The sequence below is a fragment of the Papilio machaon genome, chromosome 27, assembly GCF_912999745.1.
Source record: "Papilio machaon chromosome 27, ilPapMach1.1, whole genome shotgun sequence".
NCBI lineage: Eukaryota > Metazoa > Arthropoda > Insecta > Lepidoptera > Papilionidae > Papilio > Papilio machaon.
This window is the reverse complement of record NC_060012.1, coordinates 4,027,155-4,049,374: the sequence shown is the minus strand read 5'-3', so window position 1 is coordinate 4,049,374 and position 22,220 is coordinate 4,027,155. Positions and strand designations below refer to the sequence as shown.

At 35.5% G+C, this 22,220-nt stretch overlaps 1 protein-coding gene across 1 annotated transcript in view; it reads right to left on the bottom strand.

Annotated features, from left to right (window-relative positions):
• The window catches only part of LOC106712195 (pleckstrin homology-like domain family B member 1), a 76,040-nt gene that overhangs the window by 26,941 nt on the left and 26,879 nt on the right, over positions 1 to 22,220 (bottom strand). Inside the window, exons 3-5 of the mRNA XM_045684811.1 lie at positions 2,594 to 2,676; positions 1,628 to 1,801; positions 302 to 445 (exon numbers count right to left, since the gene is read on the bottom strand). Coding sequence (XP_045540767.1) covers positions 302 to 445; positions 1,628 to 1,801; positions 2,594 to 2,676 — 401 coding nt within the window. The remainder of the gene's footprint in view (positions 1 to 301; positions 446 to 1,627; positions 1,802 to 2,593; positions 2,677 to 22,220) is intronic.

The following is a 22,220-nucleotide window of genomic DNA, read 5'->3' as shown; positions in this document are numbered from 1 at the left end:
ATATTTAATCTGTGCAAAATAAAATGTCTAAAAGTTCTCTATGACCGTGAAAGAACTGCTATTTATATCAAGACAAGATAGACATATTTGTCTCTGGATTAATTTGTGTTTTTATTTGATAAAATTATTTAATAAAAATGTAAACATTGAAATTATTTTATAGACACAAATACGCAATTTAACAAAATACTGTAAATGTCTGATGACCTTGAGAATGACCTTTAAATGGCCTTACTTTTAATATGAGAAATCTACACTAAGGGTTGTTTTTAGTTAACTCCAAGTGCGTCAGTAACCTTACCCGGAGGTAGACACTGCTCGTTAGGCTGGAACTGTATGGGTGCCATGGAGACGTGACCTGATGGTAAAACTGACTTCATCAGCTTGGCTTCCTCAGGATGATTGAAACGGAGATAGTTAGACCGGCCGATTGTTAACATACTACCTGGAAATAGGGATAAATTGTACTTTAATTTGGTTTATTAGCTAAGATCATCATCAGCTCACTATACGTCCCCACTGAGGGGCTTGCAGCCTACCCTAAGTTAGGGATGACTAGGCCATAGTCAACCACACTGGCCCAGTGTAGGTTGACTTCACACATCTTTGTGTTTTTTCTCAGATATGTGCAGCTTACATCACGATGTTTTCCTTCATCGTAAGGACGTCGGATTAATGTACATATATAAATCGAAAAGCATATAGGTTCATGGCGGGATTGGAACCCAGGACCTGCAGATTATACGTCATGTGCTTAACCCCTGAGCCACCGACGTTCCTAACCCAAAATATTTTTCATATGTAAGTTAATTCTGCCAAATCAAATACAACGTATTGTTTATTTAACCTCTATTTTTTCAAAGCTCATGAAAGGAATGCCTATTAGTTTTTGCACAGACTAATAAACCAAATTATTATTTATATATATATTAGTATTAACCAAACCAATTATTTTATTTTATTTTATTTATTTATAATTAATTATTTTCAATTGCTTTACAAGAAAAAAAAAAACAGTAAAATTGTTAATTATTCGCTGAGCCGACTCCCTTTTGCCACACTATTGTACCAAGTTTGTGCCTTGTATGTATGTGTTTTATTTTATTTTATATCTTTTGTGTGGCATTAAATGTTTTTTTCCTTTCTTTGCTTTAATTAATCTATGTAAATGTAAAAAGCCATTTAACACTTTTAGGATAATACAATTAAAAATCTACAAAAGAACAATTCACCGTGGGTTTCTGAGACCAAGGTCAAAGATAATGACAGAGATGACGATATCGACGCTAGAAAGCATAAACGCTGTAACCCTTGAAATCTCGAATATGTTTTTCACACGTTAATAATTTCACCCATTATCAAACGATAATGATTTTATTATAGGTTAGCACAAACTACACAACATTGCTAAATACCGCATGCTTGTAGGCGTATCAGCTCACGAGTTATCATTTTTTGGCTCTCCTGTAAAGTTCACACTTTCGGGGTTACAGCGTTTACGCTTTCTGCCGTCGATATGTTTTATACATAAATGGTGGTCTCAGAAACTCACGCTAAGTAATCATGTTTTACATTGGATAAGTTCATTTTATTTAATCTAATTACATCGTCTAACTTTGATACATACCTTGAGACAATCTAGTGGGCTTTTCCACTGGTAAGCCATCTAACAGTGTACTTCCACTAAGAGGATAGAGTGTGACAACACCGTGCGAGTTCTCGACGCGGCAGTGCACGCTGGCAACACCGGTGCCTACCACGTATATGTCGCATGTTGGATCCGAGCCGATTGTCACACGACCTGGGAAGAGGACCAAGATTATGATACAAATTGAGCGTGGAATTCAAGTATCAAAATTTATTGGTCGTTGTCGAGAGTATAGGTTACAAAAAAAATTGGACTATGGAATCCCTTTTTAAAAGTAATTCAGTAAAGTTTTGTTTGCTCAAGCTTTTAATAATAATTTGACAAACACATTAAGTTTCACAGAAATTTTGATCGTTTAAATATCCCTTTAGCTTTATCAATGAATATTGTCATGTACCTTTCATAGGGCCTACCACGAGTATTTGCGATATGCGCCTTCTTATGTCAAATATTGTATGAGATTTGTTAGTGAATTTTACGCCCGGTAGAATGCCTTAATTTTTAAACAAATTTTGTCGAGGATGTTACGAAAACGTTCTCATAAACATTCGTGCTAGGCCCTGTTACAACTATTGTTCTAGTGTGATTTAACAGACATAACTCTGTTTTTTCTTTTTTTGGAATGAAGTTCCTTATCGCGCGTTGTGAAAGGGGGCTAGACGGAAAAAATTCTTACGAAAAGTTGTCACGACACTTTTTGCTATAGTAAGTATGTTAACGACGAATGAGCGCTACTTCACCATGGCAACGACGTGACAATATATAACGAAAATTCATAGAAATAAAATGTACTTCTTGTGAAGACTTAAGTTTTTTATTCATAGAATAAACATTGGTTCCTTCACTAATTAATCGAAAGGAATTTCGTTCCATCCGGGTGTCCCAACACACCTCTCAAGTTTTTTTTTACTAATCGTATCGTATCGTTATTGACATTGTTATCACCTTGTTTGATGGGATGCAGTGTGACAGCAGTACTGAGGCGGCCGGTGCCCAGACTGACCAAGTGGGGGGTGTTGCTCGCCACTCTGGAAATAGAAGTACAAAATATAAGTTATAACATACTGCTTTAAGGTTCTTCGTATACAAGGCAACTTTAATCGAAACAGAGAGTGGGATTTCATTTTGTTTTTCTGCACATGGAATGAAAATAAATCATAAGTTTAAATCTTTTGCAAGGTATTTTTTTAGCCGACTTTAAAAAGGAGGAAGTTCACAATTCATCTGTATGTTTTTTTTTGTTACTTTGTAACTCCGCTCCGGATTGATCCATTTTCATGTATTCTGTAGTTTATTTTTATGTAAAATTTTCAACCGAACCAAGGTTAGAAGCGTTATTTGCAATCTTTGCCTGCGATCGAATAAAATAATTATAATTTGTTGCCATATACAGCGAGCGGCGGCGCGGTCGATCGCTAGTTAAGATAAAGTAACGAAGCAATAGTGTTACTATACGAAATTAAAAATAACCGGACATACGCAAAATCTAACTGGAGTTCATATTTGCTGCTTTATACATAGCTGTTGCCGCCGAATTAAACAAAACATAATAAGTAGCTTATGCGTTCTTCCAGACATCTACGTCTATGCTGAATTTCATCAAGACTCGTTGAGCCGATCCAGAGATACCTTCAAACAAACATCCATCCATCCAAACATTCGCATCTATATATATAAAAGAAAGTTGTGTTAGTTACACCATTTATAACTCAAGAACGGCTGAATCGATATGACTGAAAATTGGTGGGCAGGTAGCTTAGGACCAGGAAAAGGACATAGGATAATTTTTACCCCGTTTTCTATTTTTTATTCCGCGCGGACGGAGTCGCGGGTAAAAGCTAGTTTATAATATTAGTAAGATTAATTCAAGCAATAATTTGCTGATCTTACTACGACAATTTCGGGAGACTTTCCTGTATATTTTTTATAAAATGAATAGCGTATTATCCAATATTACTTGATTTGACGCCCATAGACATCTGCAACACCAAAGGAACCGTAGATGCATTGCTGGCCTTTAAAGGAATTATATGCTTTTTTCTTGAAGGCTTCAAAATCGTAACAAACAAGGTGACAAACGAAGAAACGTCAAAGAGCGAAGTGACTGTTTCTCATAGGTATTTAAAATAAAGCTAGAAGATTGCATTTTTAAAGTACAGAGTAAGGGATAAACAGAAAGAGGACATTGCTCCTTTAGTAATTTGGTTACCCTACTTTTATGCACGCATGCAAGCACGGGGACAGGAAGCGAGCAGTCTATTTCCAGTAGCGCCCGCACACCTTTTACCCATTTTGCAAACCAAATGCCATCGCTCCTTGCGTATTTAATTAGCAACATAGCAAACAAAACAAAAACACGTTAAAGAAAACATTAAGTTCACTGGAAAAATTTATAATTTTACAATCTAATATATAAAATTCTCGTGTCACAGTTTTCGTTCCCGTACTCCTCCGAAACGGCTTGACCGATTCTCATGAAATTTTGTGAGCATATTCAGTAGGTCTGAGAATCGGCCAACATCTATTTTTCATACCCCTTTTAGTTGTTTTTTAAGTGCGCGCAGACGGAGTCGCGGGCGACAGCTAGTAATTTTATAAAAACGAAATTGAAACATTCAGAGAAATACACGGATCAAAACTTTTCGACAACTTCGTTATTGATACAAAAAGTGCAGGAAACGCAAGGTGCATTAACTAGTCATATTTCAGATGTCATCGCAAGCTGCAGTTGTCACTCCCCGCCCCCCACTTGACACAATCCGGGTGTCGATTTTATTTTTAAACATCTGTCGATAAAATACACTCTATCCCACAGTAATAAAGTTTAATTTACAATGACATGGTACAATACATTCCAGATTTTCAAATAATTTATTTTCGTGCGTTTTAATTACTCTTATTACGATAGTCATAAAGTTGAAAATACCTTAACTGATTGTATAATAAGATCAAATGGATTCCAAAAAGGTGCACGTGATTTGTTTTATTTTTGTATCAACAAGACGTTCAGAAATAGACCAGACAATGTTTGTTATGATTTTGACAAATTACATACCAATTATGATAATAAAATAAACGCCTTTACATCCGATTGTTGGCGCAAGAAATATATACTAGTACCATCCATCCATCCATTCAGCCTCGTAACGCCCACTGCTGGGCATAGGCCTCCCCCAAAGATCGCCACGATGATCGTTGTCGTCCGCGAATTCGTTCGCGCAGTATTAAAGATACATTATTGAGTAACCTATGTGTTCTTCCAGACTGTTCTAGAGATATATTCTTACAAACATCCATCCATCCATCCAAACTTTCGCATTTAGAATCTTAGTAAGATAGATAGGTTAATGTTTAAATGAGACTATAAGTTGCGAATATCGGTATAGAATTGAATACAGTCAAACCGGGAAATGCGAGAAATTCAAATTCAAATTCAAATTAATTTATTACATATTTTTACAAAAATCATACAATTTTCACAAAAATATATACCATGCAGAAACACATAGATTTATCATAAGTCAACCACACAAAAATTCTTCTACGCTATAGATAAAGATAAAGATATGGAAGTCCCGACGGACGACCTTCATAAGCAGGAATTCTGATTAAAGAGAAACCTCTATAAGTGAGAAAAATATCGCGATCCTTTGGACTCTCGCTTATCGCAGGTTCGACTGTACAAGGTATCATTTCCATCTAATGTTGTTACCGATAGTTAATTCAAAGTATGAATATTTAAAACAGATAAATCTTATCAAAGACATGGAATCTAGCCAGTTTACATCTGCTATTTAAACTTTATAACTCAGGATATTCATACATATTTTTTTTTATTTCTATCAAACGACCTTCAACCACCCGGTAAAGCCTCTACCAGACGAGCGTGAAGACAACGTTCCGTTTCAGTTACGACCTCAAATTTGCTCCAAAATACGACCTTACTACGTATTATATTTAATTTATAAATTAACAAATACTATCCTTAATTATTTCGTTATCCTTATCAATCTAAACTTAATAATATTTTTTTATATACTATAAGGTGGCAAACGAGCATGCGACCACATGAATTCGTCGATCAGCAAAGCTCCCCCTGCCCATTGACAGGTACAGTTAGAGATGTACCTTTACTTAACGGAGGAAGGGACACACAGATAGAGGATATTTCTCCTCCTACGCGTCCCCTCCTCTGCCAAATTCACTTCCCCTTGCCATCATTTCCATCACTAGTCGAGCCGGCCCATTCGTGCACACAACAAATATTGTTGTTGCGGGATCAACCACTGTTAGAACTCTAAGGATTTCACTGGATACATGTTTCGAAACATTATTTAAAATAATGTTACTAATCAATTATTCCGCAAAAGGATTTCAGCAAATTCATAAGGTTAAGTTAAATTTCTTTTTAACTTTAGGACCTGTTTCACAAAGTCTCAAAGTTCTAAATAAGCTACTTGGAAATTATTTGCCAAATAAAGTCTGTCAGTCAGTTAATTTATTTTTTACCGTGGGTTTCTGAGAACAAAATCTCCGTTTAAAACATTTTATCTTTGTTTTGTCAAAGATAAATGACAAGGATGACGATATGTTTTATACAGAGATTTTTGTTTCAGAAACCAACGGTTAGTTAGCTATCCAGTATTTTACTTGGTCAATGCGAAGTTTTGGTCGAAGTCGCGGTCGACAGCTAGTTAATTATATGCCTGTTATTAATTCCCACATATCAACTTTACGTTAATTACTTGTAACCGCAATTATCTCAGTGAATTAAACAGTTAGAGAACCGGCCCTAGGTAACCTGACGCTAGGTAACACGAGAGTCTAGATTACATGAAACGCTAGAGGTTTACGCGTTTAGCTCCACTGCTCATATAGGCTAGATCTTACTTGTGTAATACTTGTTGATAGTTTCATTGTCTTACGACATTGAAATAATAGTTATCTTACTTATATTATAAATGTGAATGTTTAGATGGATGGTTGGATGTTTGTTTGAAGGTATCTCCGGAACTGCTGAACGGATCTTCATGAAATTTGACACAGATGTAGGACATAGTCTAGTTTAGCCGCGCGGACGAAATCACGGGCTACAGCTAGTATAATATAAACGAAAAAATATAAGGACGGATTAAGTGTAGAGTTAACAGAATCTGTGTTTTTATGCATTGATTGCACTAATTTCATTGTAATAAATATTATCACCCCCAGCTCACTATACATCTCTACCGAGGGGCTCGAAGCCTACCCAAGTTAGAGGTGACAGGCCATAGTCAACCACGCTGGCCAAGTGCAGGTTGACTTCTTACATAGCTTTGAATTTATTCTCATATATATGCAGGTAGCATCACGATGTTTTTCTTTACCGTAAGAAAGTTGGATAAATGTACATATGTAAATCGAAAATCGCATTGATACATAGCGGGATTCGAACCAATGACCTGTAAATTACATGTCAAGTGCTTAACCCCGGAGCCACCGACGCGACGGTCATATTACCAATAAAAATAAATTATAAATCTCCAACCTCATCGTTATTCGAGTACAGCTCTCGGAAGGTTAAATGTTAAGAAATGAGGTAATTAATACGTTAAAGTCAGACTTCGAAATGATCATTTGTTTATAACATTAAATTATAAATTGTGTACTGATATGTAAAATAAAGTAGATTTTACCTTTAACTTTCCTTGTCCAAAACCCTTATTCCACTAATAAAAAAAAAACTCAACATATATGATACTAAAGGGAAAAATATCAATCGAATAAAACCTTAAACGTCAAAATCGACTAAGTCGTTTATGTTTCTGAAAGTCATAATGGATCTTTCATACATACAAACCCACATAGAGAAAAAGAAAACTAACCCTCTTGTCACTCACTGTCCATCTCTGACCCAGTCAGGATTACTCTTGTCGTGGTAAGGATGATAATCGCTCATTTTATTATTTTACAAAAAAACAAAGAAAACAATATTGTTTTTGTTTCGGCAGTAAAACTCTCAAATAACTTTAATCCTGTTGAACGGAGAATACTACGTAGAATTAAACTCCGTTCGTTTTGATATTAAAATACCTTCAACATGACTCGTTATGTGCATAAATATCTATCTACCCGCAACGACCGTGTCCAAGGCTATACCCGATATCGGACCTAGGTCGTTGTTGTTTTACAGGCATGGATTTTAATTGGGACCGGTTTAGCATAGGGCTGGATTTAATATCAACTTGAATCGTATACGCTGTTCCAAACTAATATCTAAATATCTAATATATAAAATTCTCGTGTCACAATGTTCATTCCCGTACTCCTCCGAAACGGCTTGACTGATTCTCATGAAATTTTGTGAGCATATTCAGTAGGTCTGAGAATCGGCCAACATCTATTTTTCATTTTTTTTTAACTGCTCGCGGACGGAGTCGCGGGCGACAGCTAGTTGTACATATATATTTTTTGATATTATAAGGTGACAAACGAGTTTGCGGCCACTTGAATTTTCCGAAATAGAAGCTCCCGATGCGCATTGAGAGAATTTCAGATGCGTCGCCTACCTTTAATCAACGGACGAGGAGATGCACAGAAATAGAATATTTTCCTTTCCCGCCTCCGTCAAATGTACTTCCCCTTCTCATGATTTTTTATAAGGAAAGTGTGGGAAGGGTACGTGGACTAAAATCAGGCAACCGGTACGCAAATATTGTGAACACCAATTTTATAGAAGACGGTTATAGGATTTAATATAGGTTGCCAATTCTATTCATAGTCCATTCTTTTCTAATAAGGAAAAGACGGAAAAGATAAGGAGACGATCCTCTGTTTTCCTCTCCTTTGTCCTTTAAATTTAGGTATATAACCTTCTATCTTCTGTCTACAGGCAGCAGTCGCAATTTTAGCGAAATCAGGCCACTTGCTCATTTGACACCTTGTTTTAAAATCTAGTAGTCATATAACTTTTCCAATAATATTGAACAATCCAAATCCATACGCTATCCATCTAACATTCACAACGTATTGACAGCAAAACACAACTGTACACTGGTCAAACCAAGTATACAACTGCATTATACAACAACACATGTATGTGACATACGTAACATTTTGGACCTGGGTATATAAGATTTACGATCTATTATCGAGCCGGCATTCCAAAGGCCAGTCGGTTTGAATGCGTACGCTTGCGTCAATATCTGATGTCATCGTACAAACCTTAGCTAAAATTCGTAGAATGTGTTTAAAGTTGAGTTTACATAGCCGAAACATTTACATAAAACATGTTTTTTAGGTAATAATGGAAGATGTAATGAAGCAAGTTGTTTATTGACAGAGAACTGAGGCCTTAATGCATTTATGTTGATAGTTCCAGAGTGCAACTTCACATTTAAACAAATACTAGTTGTCTCCCGCGACTCCGTCCGCGCGGAATTAAGTTAGTTGCCTATGTGTTCTTCTACACTATGTTTTACATGCCATGCCAAATTTCAGCGAGATCCTTTGAGCCGTTGTAACAAACAATCGTCCATCTCAGCATCTTATATATATAAAAGAAAGTCGTGTTAGTTACACTATTTATAACTCAAGAACGGCTGAATCGATTTGACTGAAAATTGGTGGGCAGGTAGCTTAGAACCAGGAAACGGACATAGGATAATTTTTACGAAATTTTCTATTTTTTATTCCGCGCGGACGGAGTCGCGGGTAAAAGCTAGTTTATAATATAGGTAGGGTAGGGCGGGGCAAAAAGGTCCAATTTCACTTCTACCAATTATATTATGAAAACCAAACCTACTACATCAAAATAAACAACACATATGAAACAAACAATTATCGAACTATGTTTGGCTCAATTCTTGGTTGATTCATCATTATAGAAATATATCTTTTTACTGTTTTTCTAAACATTGTCATCTGTCTCTTTTTGCCCCATAGTAGGGGTAAAAAGGGACAGCGAGGAGGCAAAAAGGTCCAATATTTCATTCTTAATTTTAAAGGGTTTCATGAAATTATAACTCCAAAAGATTTAATGGAAATCAAAATTATATTTGGTTTTCAAAAATCAAATACGGTTATCATTATTATAGAAAAAAAATATATTCTCTTCGTTGAAGTATAACTAAATTTAATTCAGTCTGAATCAAATAACAATATGTTTTTTGGAAAAATATATTTTTATAACCAACTAGCTTTTACCCGCGACTCCGTCCGCGCGGAATGAAAAATAGAAAATGGGGTAAAAATTAGCCTATGTTCTTTTCCTGGTTCTAAGCTACCTGCCCACCAATTTTCAGTCAAATCGATTCAGCCGTTCTTGAGTTATAAATAGTGTAACTAACACGACTTTCTTTTATATATAAAGATTTATAACTACCTTAACACTTTACTTAATAATCAGTCTCAGTTGAGGAACAAAATTAAACAAATCAGCACTTAAAATTTTAGAATATTAAACATAAATGTCTCTTCTAAAACAAAAACAATTGAAATAAACATTAAATAAAAAAAAATCTTCTAACTTATTATAAGAAATATTTCTGTTTTATCCTAATCAGTATCACCATTTTCTGAATCACAATTATTACATACAAAGTAAACACAACCTCTGTTTGCAATACATTTTTCATGGGCCCAGTTTTTGCAAAGATTGCATTGTATCCAACCTTCGCCTGGAACGCTGTCACTGTAGGTTTCGCAGCAAATCAAGCAAAAGTATTCGTCATCAGAGCTGGATTATAATAATAATAATAATAATAATAATCAATTTATTTGCCAGAATATGGTACAAATGGTATTACATGATTAGACGAACAAACATATTCTGCCACGTATGGCATGCAAATATTATATTGAATGCAAATTTAACCTTATTATATAAAATCATATTAGTAAGATTATTTTAGTCATAAATTATTTATTAATTATTAGGTCAACATTTTGTAAATTGTCAGCTAGGAAGTGTTCAACACTATAATTTCTATTATACTCTAGTAAAATTGCTTTTTTAACTTTCTCTTTTTTATTTACTTCCTGTTTCTTCTTGTTTACACCTTTGGTCTTTTTGTTATTTGCAATTTCTTGTTATTTTCGAAGATTTTCCTTTTCAGGTGTATCTGTTAAATTAGCAGTTTTACGTTTGACGTTTTCTGTTGATGTTTAATTTTCGTGGACCAGCTTTTGGTAGCGGACGTACGACTTCGGGTGAGAAAACTTCTTGAGGATTGACCATTGTATCATCAGTGTCAATCTGAGAAGCTGACGATGTCGATGGTTGTGGCTCATTTGTTTCATTTCCCAAGGGACGATCCGTAACATGTGGGGTAAAAAGGACCAACTGGACCTTTTTACCCCAATCACGTGTGAGTATTTATAGAAGTTATACAAAAAAAACCACTCAGTCTAACGTAAAAATGACAATACAATTTAAAAAACAATTAAATAGCGTATACTTAAAAACTATATTCGGGGATCGTAGCCTTAAAAGCAGTCCTTGAAACCAAAAATATTAACAACGAAAAAAATTACTTACGTTAAATTTTGAACACACGACCTTGTATCTCCCACAAGCAACGTCGCACGATTGTAGGCGATTGTGCGTTACTCCCCCCGCGCCTGCTTCTTTACACTTGTATCATTAGCAATAATAATAATAATAATAATAATAATAATAATTTATTTATTTCAGATAAACATCCATTAATTGTTAGTACAGTGTTTTACTTAAAAAACTATGTTAGTAATAACTTATATCTAAAACAATAACTTATACATACAATATATTTTATAACAGCACATGGGCATTAACCCAGTGCTTCCACAATGGGCTATCCACGCGACTCGCAAACACCTCCAGGATAGTGTTACGGCTGCCGCGCACCCGCTCCATCAGGGAGGCAATGTGCTTGCGCCGAATCGCGGCGAAACCATCAACCCGCGCCTCTGCAAACATCCCCGACGCACTGCAGTGGCGCGGCAGCCCCAACAGTGCCCTGAAGGCGTTGTTATATTGTACGCGTAGGGCGTTGTACGCGCGTTGGGTAAAATTGAACCACAAGCTGCATGTATAAAACGACTGGCAATACGCTCTGAATAAGGTTAATTTTACATCCCTAGAGCACGCAGCAAACCTCCTAATCAGCATGTTGCTCCTAACGGACAGCGCCCTACGTTCCCTCTCCATGTCGTTTTCATCCGTTTGGGTCGCTGTTAGCCAGTGACCTAAATACTTATATTTTGAGACCATTTTAATAGAAACTCCGTTTAGGGTAACCGGCGGAACATTTGAGTAATATTTGTTACCAGCGTGAAAAACTAACAATTCAGTTTTGGTCACATTGTATTTAAGACCATGATCTATTGCAAAGTTCTCGCATATATGGAGAAGTTTTCGGAGCGCGCCGATCGATGGGGCCAGTAGCACCATGTCGTCCGCATAATTTATATTATTCATAAAGATCCCATCGACCGAGCACCCGACCTTCGCACCGCTGAGCGCACCGATCAGCCGATCAACATACAGACTGAAGAGCTTCGGTGACGTCAGCCCTCCCTGTCTCACCCCGCACTCCAACCCGTATGGTTCCGATAAAGCGCCCGCCCATCGCACCACGTTGCTCTGGTGATTGTACCAATATTTAAACAACTCGATTAACTCTCCTGGCATCGTGGTTGCCTCGTATAGCTTCTTCCACAAAACCCTATAGGACACCAAGTCGAATGCCTTCGACAGGTCGAGGAAACATGCGTATACTGGAGTCTTTCTATCGGTATAATATCTTACAGTATGCTTGACACAAAGAATTGCCGTTTCCGTAGATAGGCCCGCTCTAAATCCGAACTGAGCATCGTTGAGGGAGATATGTTTGCCGAGTTGTTTGTCAAGCAAACTGTCAAGTACTTTCGACACTACGGTGGCCAATGAAATGGGCCTATAGTTATTTGCATCAGAAGCATCACCTGATCTGTCTTTTACTATTGGCACTACAATTGTCCTCATCAATTCATCAGGCAGGTATGAGTGCCCAATACAAAAATTGATAAACATAGAAAGTACCCTGGGTAGATGAATGCCGGCATTCTGGAGATGTTCTATACTCAGCGAGTCATGTCCAGGAGACTTTCCGCGTTTCATCCCTCTAATAACTTCAGCTACCTCTTTTGCTGTAAATCTAATGTGATAGTGGTCAGTTGTTTGTGCCACTGTCTTGTCGTCGACTGAACTTAATGGAGATTTAACAAAAAATCTATTTTTAAAGAGGTTGGCGATCGAGGCGGGCTCACTAACTCCGTCAACACTCACGGGGAGGCTCGACTTGACATTTAAAGCATTGGTTTTTCTCCAAAAGTTGGAAAAATCTTTTTTATCATGACATGAAGCTATACTATCCATTCTTATCTGCTGTTGATTGTTTTGGCACCATTTAAGTTTGTTTTTAAAACATTTCTTGGTACTTTGCATATTGTCATAAACTAAACCCACTTTTGGCTTACCATACCAAACCCACACCTTAAAGCCCAGCCGAGCCTCCTCGTAAGCCTTCCTTACGTGTTTATTCCAGCCGGACAGATTTCTTTTTCTACTCTGGTTAGTTGTACTTTTATAGCTATGGCATGCCGCATCCTTCAAAACTTGTGTTATTTGGTTATACATTTGATCTAAAACACGTCTATGGTCTAAATTATTACAAATCTTATCACTACAAAATCTATAGTCGCGTGGAAAGTCAATTGTCTTCAGTCTATTATTACAAAATTCTTTATATAATTCTATCTGATTAATGTCTCTATTCCCCCAGACAATTTTATTACATTTATTCACACAAGCATCAAGTTCTTTTTGAAATACCTCTAAATTACAATTAATTTTTAACGGGAAGTGGTCTGACCAAAATACATCATACATAATGCTAACATCGGTTATAGATTTCCAAGCCGTTTCCGACACTACACAATGATCTAGCCAGCTGTGAGAACCGTGGGCATCACTGACATACGTATAGGCGTTAGAATTAAGTCCTAATAATTCAATGTCTGCACATCGCCAGTTAAGTTCTGTACAAAAATTGATAAGTTCACTACCGAAAGATGAAGATGGATTTGCGTTAAAATCACCTAAAATATACACTGAGCTTACACAGCTATCATCGACAATGGCGGCGATCTCACCCATACACTCCGTAAATTCTGTGAGATGTTCAGGTGAGTCCGTTGGCATGTATACCGAGAACACCAGTGCACACCGACCAGCTGAGTTAATTTTAACCGCCGCCAAGCGTACACTGTTGCATTCTATGACCGATACATCTGCAAACATGCTCCTCCGCCACAATATTGCGACACCTCCGTAAGGCCGGCCGCGCAGAATACCCAAGCTGGTGTCGACTGCGGATCTCCCAAAGTACCCGAAGGCAGGATCAATATTGCCAAGTGCAGGTATGTCGTGAGGCAATAGCCATGTTTCCTGCAGTGCTATTATGTCCGCCTCTCGGCATAAATGCCTAATACACTCTTGGGAACGCATAACCGATTTACAGTTAAAACTAATCATTTTAATATTATTCTTTATGTTGTCCATCATAAGCCTTTGAATTTGAGTTCACGTCAGGCTTAGTATTTTGCCTTTGATCATACGTGGTCCTGTTAAGAAATACAAAACGTCGGAATTGAATTCCTTCCGGCCATAAATCGTCATTTAGAAAAACTGATAGCTTGTTGTGTGGTACAAAAATTTTGTATGCGTCGTAGCGTTTCTGTCGGACCATGTTAATTTTCTTGACAGACACAGAGATATCTGTTTTTTGCAATATGTAGTCACTGATATCTTTTTCCGTTGTCGCCTTATCCACTTTGTTGATAAATAAAGGTATATGTATGTTCGCAACCTTAAAATTAGATTCAGGCTGTATTTGCGCCTTCCCTTTACGACCAATAAATTTATTTTTCGACCTTCTTTTCTGCACCGTCACCCAATCCTGGTCCATAGTATCCTTTTTTTCCCACTCTCCTTCATCACTTTTTAAAACTTCCGCCATCGTTTTTGACTTGGGCCACACGCTAATGGTTGATTTCGAATGCTGCACATCTTTTGTCTTCTTTTCACATGTTCTTATTGCGCTTGTTATTTCATCATTGTCGCACGCGCATGCTATTGGTTGCGCGCAAGCTGAAATAGCATCATGCGTACCTTCTAGACAAGAAGGAGATAAATGACACGTTGATTCTAAGATGTTTTTAATGTTTGTGCTGTCTTTATTTGCAGTGCTAATAGGTGTCGTATTTACATCTGTATGCAGTAGGCCGATTGGCCCACTATCCAGTCCGCAGCTATCGATGATCCGACGTACCCCCCGTTTTCGGTTTACGTGCTTGTCAAAGATGTTTTCGTTCGTTATTTTCTTTAAATTATTAATTTCATTTCTAAGTTCTCCGAATTGTGATTCCGTGACGAAATTATGTTTTATGTTTTTGATTTCGTTTTGGATAATAAGTATGTCCTTTAACAGCCGACTCGCGTCTACATGGTCGAACGTAATAGGCGGCAAGCGGTGTAATTCTTTCGCCACAAATGTAGGCACCTGTTCGGGGTCAGTTTCTTTAAATAATGTGATCACATCATATAGATCTCGTTGTTGCTTCCCAGCTTTTCTTCTAGTGACGTTGCGCTTAGTTGTCGATACTGCTTCGAAAAGCAAGCACTTGGCAGATTCAATTTCTTCAACGGAAAAAGACGTAGTGCATAATCTCACAAGGCTTTCTTCGTCCATTACGTCAATTTTATTCTGTATGTACGCCAACACCTCATTTATCACTATATTACACATTTTACACTTAATCACATTGGAAGACATTTTATTTTATTTTTTCTTTAGTACATCAACATTTCATGCGTGTTAGCGGTAACACGTCACGTGTCACTCATAATGAGTCGTCACTTGTTTTTGAGATATTTGTGGTGGACCTTTTTACCCGCGGACCTTTAAGCCCCGCCCTACCCTACGTTTTACGCACATTTTGGAACTACAGTCAAAATCTGTTATAACGACATCGAAGGGACTACTCATATTGAGTCGTAAAAACCGATAGTTGTAACAACCGGTGACAGGTATTAATAGGAAAGATATGTATATAACATTCAGCCAGGACCTTTGATTTTGGTCAATTTAACCGGTATGTTGTTCTAAACGATGTCGCTATAAACGGTTTTGACTGTATGTAACAAAGTGTGGTGATTAACGTATAAGAAGTCGCTGGAAATTATAATTTAATTATTTTTCTAACAATCCGAAGAAATAAAAAAAATAGTGCATATTATAAATACGTAATTTTCTGGTTTAAATGTAAATAAACACATAATTATTACACACACTGATGTCATAATAATTTACAATATGACAAAATATTATAAACTATACGAAAAGAAACTGTTTCGTAAAGATGCTGCTGATAAGAATTAAACTCAAGGTAAATCATTAATTAATGGTGCTCCCACATTGCCGTTAGAAAATGTTTGTAAACATTTTCTAACATAAAAACATTTACTCACAAATGTTGTCAATTGTTACATTTTGTTAGGAACTGTTACATGTTATAAGTGCTCCTACACTAATAGAAAATGTTTACTAACATTTTATAACATTTAAAATCTGGTATTGGCTCGCAGTTTGTTTGCGTTCTGAGAGCGTCTACACGAAAATGGAAGATGATTTGCTCATTGGAATGGCTTAAAGTTTTTGTTTAAAAAAGAATAAAAGGCGCCCTTATTCGATGCGCGAAACGCTAAAAGCTAGAGGAAAATATAGTGCCACAGACTATCTCAAGGATTTGGGCATTGATGGTTGCTTAAAAGATTAGTTGAAAAGAAAGTTACACATGTTTTATTTTGTTATAATTTGTTAACTTAATGGTGCTCCCACATTGCCGTTAGAAAATGTTTATAAACATTGTTGTAAACATTTTCTAACATGAGAACATTTTTAACATTTGTGATTAAATGTTTGCCAAAAAATGTTTAATAACGTTACTAAACTTTTTCTAACGGCAATGTGGGAGCACCATTACAAATAAACATAATAGGGTTGTCAATTATAAAAAAAAATTTGAGAGGTGTCAAGGGACACCTCTCAATTTTAGATAGAAGAAGATAGAACGAAGTTCCTTTCGATTAATTAGTGAAGGAACCAATGTTTATTCTATGAATAAAAAACTTAAGTCTTCACAAGAAGTACATTTTATTTCTATGAATTTTCGTTATATATTGTCACGTCGTTGCCATGGTGAAGTAGCGCTCATTCGTCTATAGCAAAAAATGTCGTGACAACTTTTCGTAAGAATTTTTTCCGTCTAGCCCCCTTTCACAAAGCGCGATAAAGAACTTCGTTCCAAAAATGTTTTAATGTTAAACGAAAAAAAAAAACAACGAAGAGGGGACAGAAAAAAAATGGTTCCTGTGTAAAAAAAAAACTTAGTTAATAACCTATGTGTACTTCCAGACTATGTTCTATATCTATGTCAAATTTCATCAAGATCCGTTCCGTTGAGCCGTTTTGTAGATACCTTCAAAGAAACATACATCCAAACATTCGCATTTATACGAGTAATATTAATAAGTAAGATGATAAAATTTCACGTGACATACAACTTTAAACATTATTTCAATTAAATTACGCTGCATGAAAAATCACCTCGTGATAGACACCCGAAATCTCACATCTTTTGCTTTCAAAATTAAAATTATTATAGTTTTCAGCAAGTTATTGACCAATGAGAAATGACTGGACTTCAGCTCTTTTCTTTTAAGAGGTTCAAAACACTAATTTAGTGTAATTTAAACAATTTATTTTCCTTACACAACATTTAAAAGAAATTAAGTATTAATGAAAATCTTATTTCTTATTTTTAGCCGACTTCAAAAAGAAGGAGGTTATCAATTCGACTGAATTTTTTTTTTTTTTTTTTTATGTGTGTTACCGCGAATCTCCGCCCCTGGTGGTCCGATTTTGATAAAAATTATTTTAAACGAAAGGAAGTGCTTGCAGGTGGGTCCCATTTTTTTTTTTTTTTTTAAATAACTAGAAGAATAGTAGAATTTGAATATAGCTTCAAAATTTGTTGCGGAAATTAGGGACATTTTTGCTTTCAGCGCTTACGTAGGCTAAACTATAAGACCTACATCAAAATGATGTATGGCGAATTGTAGCTCTTTAAATGTGCTAAATAAAAGTCCGCGATAGCATATATCTATCTTTTATAGTTTTCTCACAATAACCATTTTTTTCTTTACGAAACATTAATTAAATTCATGCCCTATTTCCGACGCTATTATTCAAGTTCAGTATTAACCCTTATGTAAATAAATATGTTCATTATCAAGAGAATTTAATGTAGATTATATTTGCAATTGAAACTATTTCATTCTGTCTAATAGTTTAGGAGATATCGTAAGAATAAAATTACGCGGAAACGAAAAATGCTACATCGCGTTACAATGAATAGCACAAATTTGCTTTCTGGGCTTACGTAGGTCAAACTATATGACCTAAATTAAAATGATGTATGGAGTAATTATAGATCCTTAAATTTGCTAAATAAAAGTCTCAGGTGGCATATATCTATCATCGATGGATGTCTCACAAAAACCATGTTATTGTGAACAAACTTCGATTAAAATGCACACGAAAAACAGCGTCGTAAGCTTACGGCGCTATTATATTATATTCGATATGAATCCTTATCCAAATAAATATGTTTGATGGCTAGAGTATTAAATGCAGATTACATTAGCCTTTAAACTATGTAATTCTGATCAATAGTTTGGAAGATATTAAATGATTAAAAACTACGCGCATTCGAAAAATGCTACTGCGGCGCGCGGCTGGACAAAATTAGAGGCAAGCTACGATGTATTAGTTCGTTAATTTTCAATTTGTATACCGATTTTGATAATTAGTTCATTGTTTAAAGGAATAGTGGTTATCTGCTGCATTGTATATTAGTTTTTGAGTACACACATATTAAATAGGAAAGTCCTTTTCTTTATTTGTCTTATTTCTTTCCTCATGCGTATAAAGGAAATTTGTAATTGAACTTCAAATTCACTAAAAATTGTGAAATAAAACAAAAATTTTAAGAAAAAAAAATAGCCGACTTCAAAAAAAACAATCTCAAACAAAATGCACTCAAAAGTAACATAAAAAAACAATCTCAAACAAAATGCACTCAAAAGTAACATAAAAAAACAATTTCAAACAAAATGCATTCAAAAGTACCATAATAAACAATCTCAAACAAAATGCACTAAAAAGAAACAAATTAATGACATGAAAACTTCTTTCTTTCTTTCTTCTCTCTTTCAAAAACCCTCTAAACTCTAAAGAAAGTTCTCTTCTTTCTTGTAACATGTCTATATTGTATAATTATTGTTATTTTGGAGTCGGTTTCGGCCTAAGTAGGGACATAAAATGTATAATATTATATTTACTTCGGCCGACACCGACTGCGAAATAACAATAATTATACAATATAGACATGTTACAAGAAAGAAGAGAACTTTCTTTAGAGTTTAGAGGGTTTTTGAAAGAGAGAAGAAAGAAAGAAAGAAGTTTTCATGTCATTATTTTGTTTCTTTTTAGTGCATTTTGTTTGAGATTGTTTATTATGGTACTTTTGAGTGCATTTTGTTTGAAATTGTTTTTTTATGTTACTTTTGAGTGCATTTTAATATTATAAGTGCGAAAGTTTGGATGGATGGTTGTTTGTTTGATCTTCCGATCGGCTCAACGGATATTGATGTAATTCGGCACAGATGTAGACCATAGGCTACTTATTAACATTTGATTCCGCGCGGACGGAGTCGCGGGCGACAGCTAGTAATAAAATAAAGTATTACTTCTACTCTTGTTTACAAAATTAAATAACTACGCAGTGCCAACCCTAACTAAATAATCTATACTGAGAATTTACCTAACACTCGAAGGACATATCAAGCGAACTGAGATTAGACAACAATCTTCAGATAACAAATACATTTGGTCACTGAATTACTAGGAAATTACTAAATTCCACTAAAATCCTTAATTAGAATTTCTACTAAATCTACTACGAGTACAACAACTTCAATATTTACATGACATAAAAATCTGCTGAAAATATATCCGTTTCACACATTGTCATGTGATAGACCAGGATAGATATATCTTATCATTCTGTCGTGACGTAATCTTGTAAAATTGGGTTTTGTTTACATTTATTATCAAGAATCGTTTTTCAATATAAAATATTCAAATAGTAAAGCCTCTAAATGTAAACCTAGACTTTATCTATCGCATGCGAAATGGTTGCTATTAAACTAGTAGATAATTACAGAAATAAACAATATTGTTGTCTTACTTTGTTATGATACCTCAGGAAAGAATACGAAAGGAAACAAAGCAAAACAAAATCATATTTGTAAATTGAATCTGCAAACCCTACTCGTACTAGATCAGTAAAGTGTGACAACTTTCTACATATAAAAGGCAGATTAATACGGTCAGCAAATGCAAACGTCTGAATCACCTTCGGAGAAAGCTTTAAAATAGATTCGACGTACAAAAGGTCATGATTCACAAGTTCGCATTAATATTTCACACCTACAGATTGCAAAACACATTTATGACTTCTTATTATTGTATAAAAAAAAAATTGAGAGGTGTCAAGAGACACCCGGATGGAACGAAGTTCCTTTCTATTAATTAGTGAAGGAACCAATGTTTATTCTATGAATAAAAAACTTAAGTCTTCACAAGAAGTACATTTTATTTCTATGAATTTTCGTTATATATTGTCACGTCGTTGCCATGGTGAAGTAGTGCTCATTCGTCGTTAACATACTTACTATAGGAAAAAGTGTCGTGACAACTTTTCGTAAGAATTTTTTCCGTCTAGCTCCCTTTCACAACGCGCGATAAGAAACTTCGTTCCAACATTTTATCGTTGATAGACAGTGGACCTTTTAACAGTGGTAGATGCCAGCAACACCAGCATCTGTTGCACGAATAGACCGGCTCGCTCTGTGAAATACCACAACCACACAGAAGACAGGCGTGAAGTGGAAGCAATTCCGCGTACAGTCTGATGAGGGGAAGTGTATTTGACGGAGGAGGGGACACAAAATAAAAGTGAAATAATCTCTTTCTATGCGTCCACTCCTACGTCGACTGCAATCTTGAATGTATGAGCAGCGGTCGCTTCGCTAATTCGGCGAATCAATTCATTTACTTAAACAACAAGATTCGAATTTCAAACATAAAGTTTGATCAACATTGTGAGATACAAGTCAAGTTTTTGTGTACATTTGATACACATTTTGTGTAATTCAATAAACATTACACAAGAGACATACAGAGGCATTCAACTGGACCATGACTCAGAGACACTGAGTCACAGCTGGTTTCGTTATTAAACTTGACTTAAAGTTAACCATTTTAACTAAGCATAAATGCACTATACAAAGTTGCGTATGCGCATAAATTAAACAAAAATTACACCGGGTTCTTAAACATAATTAACATCTATATTAATACGTTAAACGAAAACTGTGTACAATTTAAAGGAAATTGAGCTTACGGATGATCGTAAAAGACGTACAAATTTAATATGGATAAAAAAGCACGAAGCATTATTATAAACTAGCTTTTACCCGCGACTCCGTCCGCGCGGAATAAAAAAATGCACATAAGATAAAAAAGTTCGTATGTCCGTCTCCTAGTTCTAAGCTGCATAAATTTTCAGCTGAATCAGTTCGACCACTAACACGACTTTCTTTTAAATATATAGATATAATAAAAGAAAAACTTTGACTATGAATTATGGTCGGAATTCGACCGATAGGCGACTAACCACTAGAAATATACACTTTAACAACAAACAGGGTTACAAGTACGGATATCAAACGTACGTGTTCAAATGTGATGTTAGGATGTTCTAGGCCAGTAATTTCTAAAGTAGTCCGGGACTCCTCGGATTAATAGAAAGTCTCTTAAGTTATTTAACTTTCGTAAGACATTATCATTAACTAATATAGAAAACGGTTAAAACACTCACGTACATATGTCCGGTGTCGGCACGGATTAGATTTCAGTGAGCGACGGACCGCATCCGCGAAATAATACCAGTCCCACTCACCCTGATGAAGGGCCCTCAATGGGCTCAAAACTAGTCGGTGCCGACACCGAAATGTACGTGAGTGTTTTAGCCGATTTCTATATTAGTTAAAGAAATACTCGTTAAGAATTTAGTAAAATTTTGACAGCAGTCTACATTAAATAAAAGTTTGAGAACTTCTCATGGAAAAATATAATCAAAAATTATAGTAAATAAATAGAAACTCGATACAGTAATAAAAACGTGTTAAAGTAACTTGAGATTATTAGCACTTTATTAAAATTTACGATATATAGTTAAATTTTATAAGTCACTCAAAAATATGTATATAAAAATATCTCACCGCAGCGAAGTGCATCTAAACATTTTAATGTCGGACAAAAATAAACTTTTAATATTTGAATGAATCATTTCACAGAACTGGACAGCCATTATGAAATTAGGA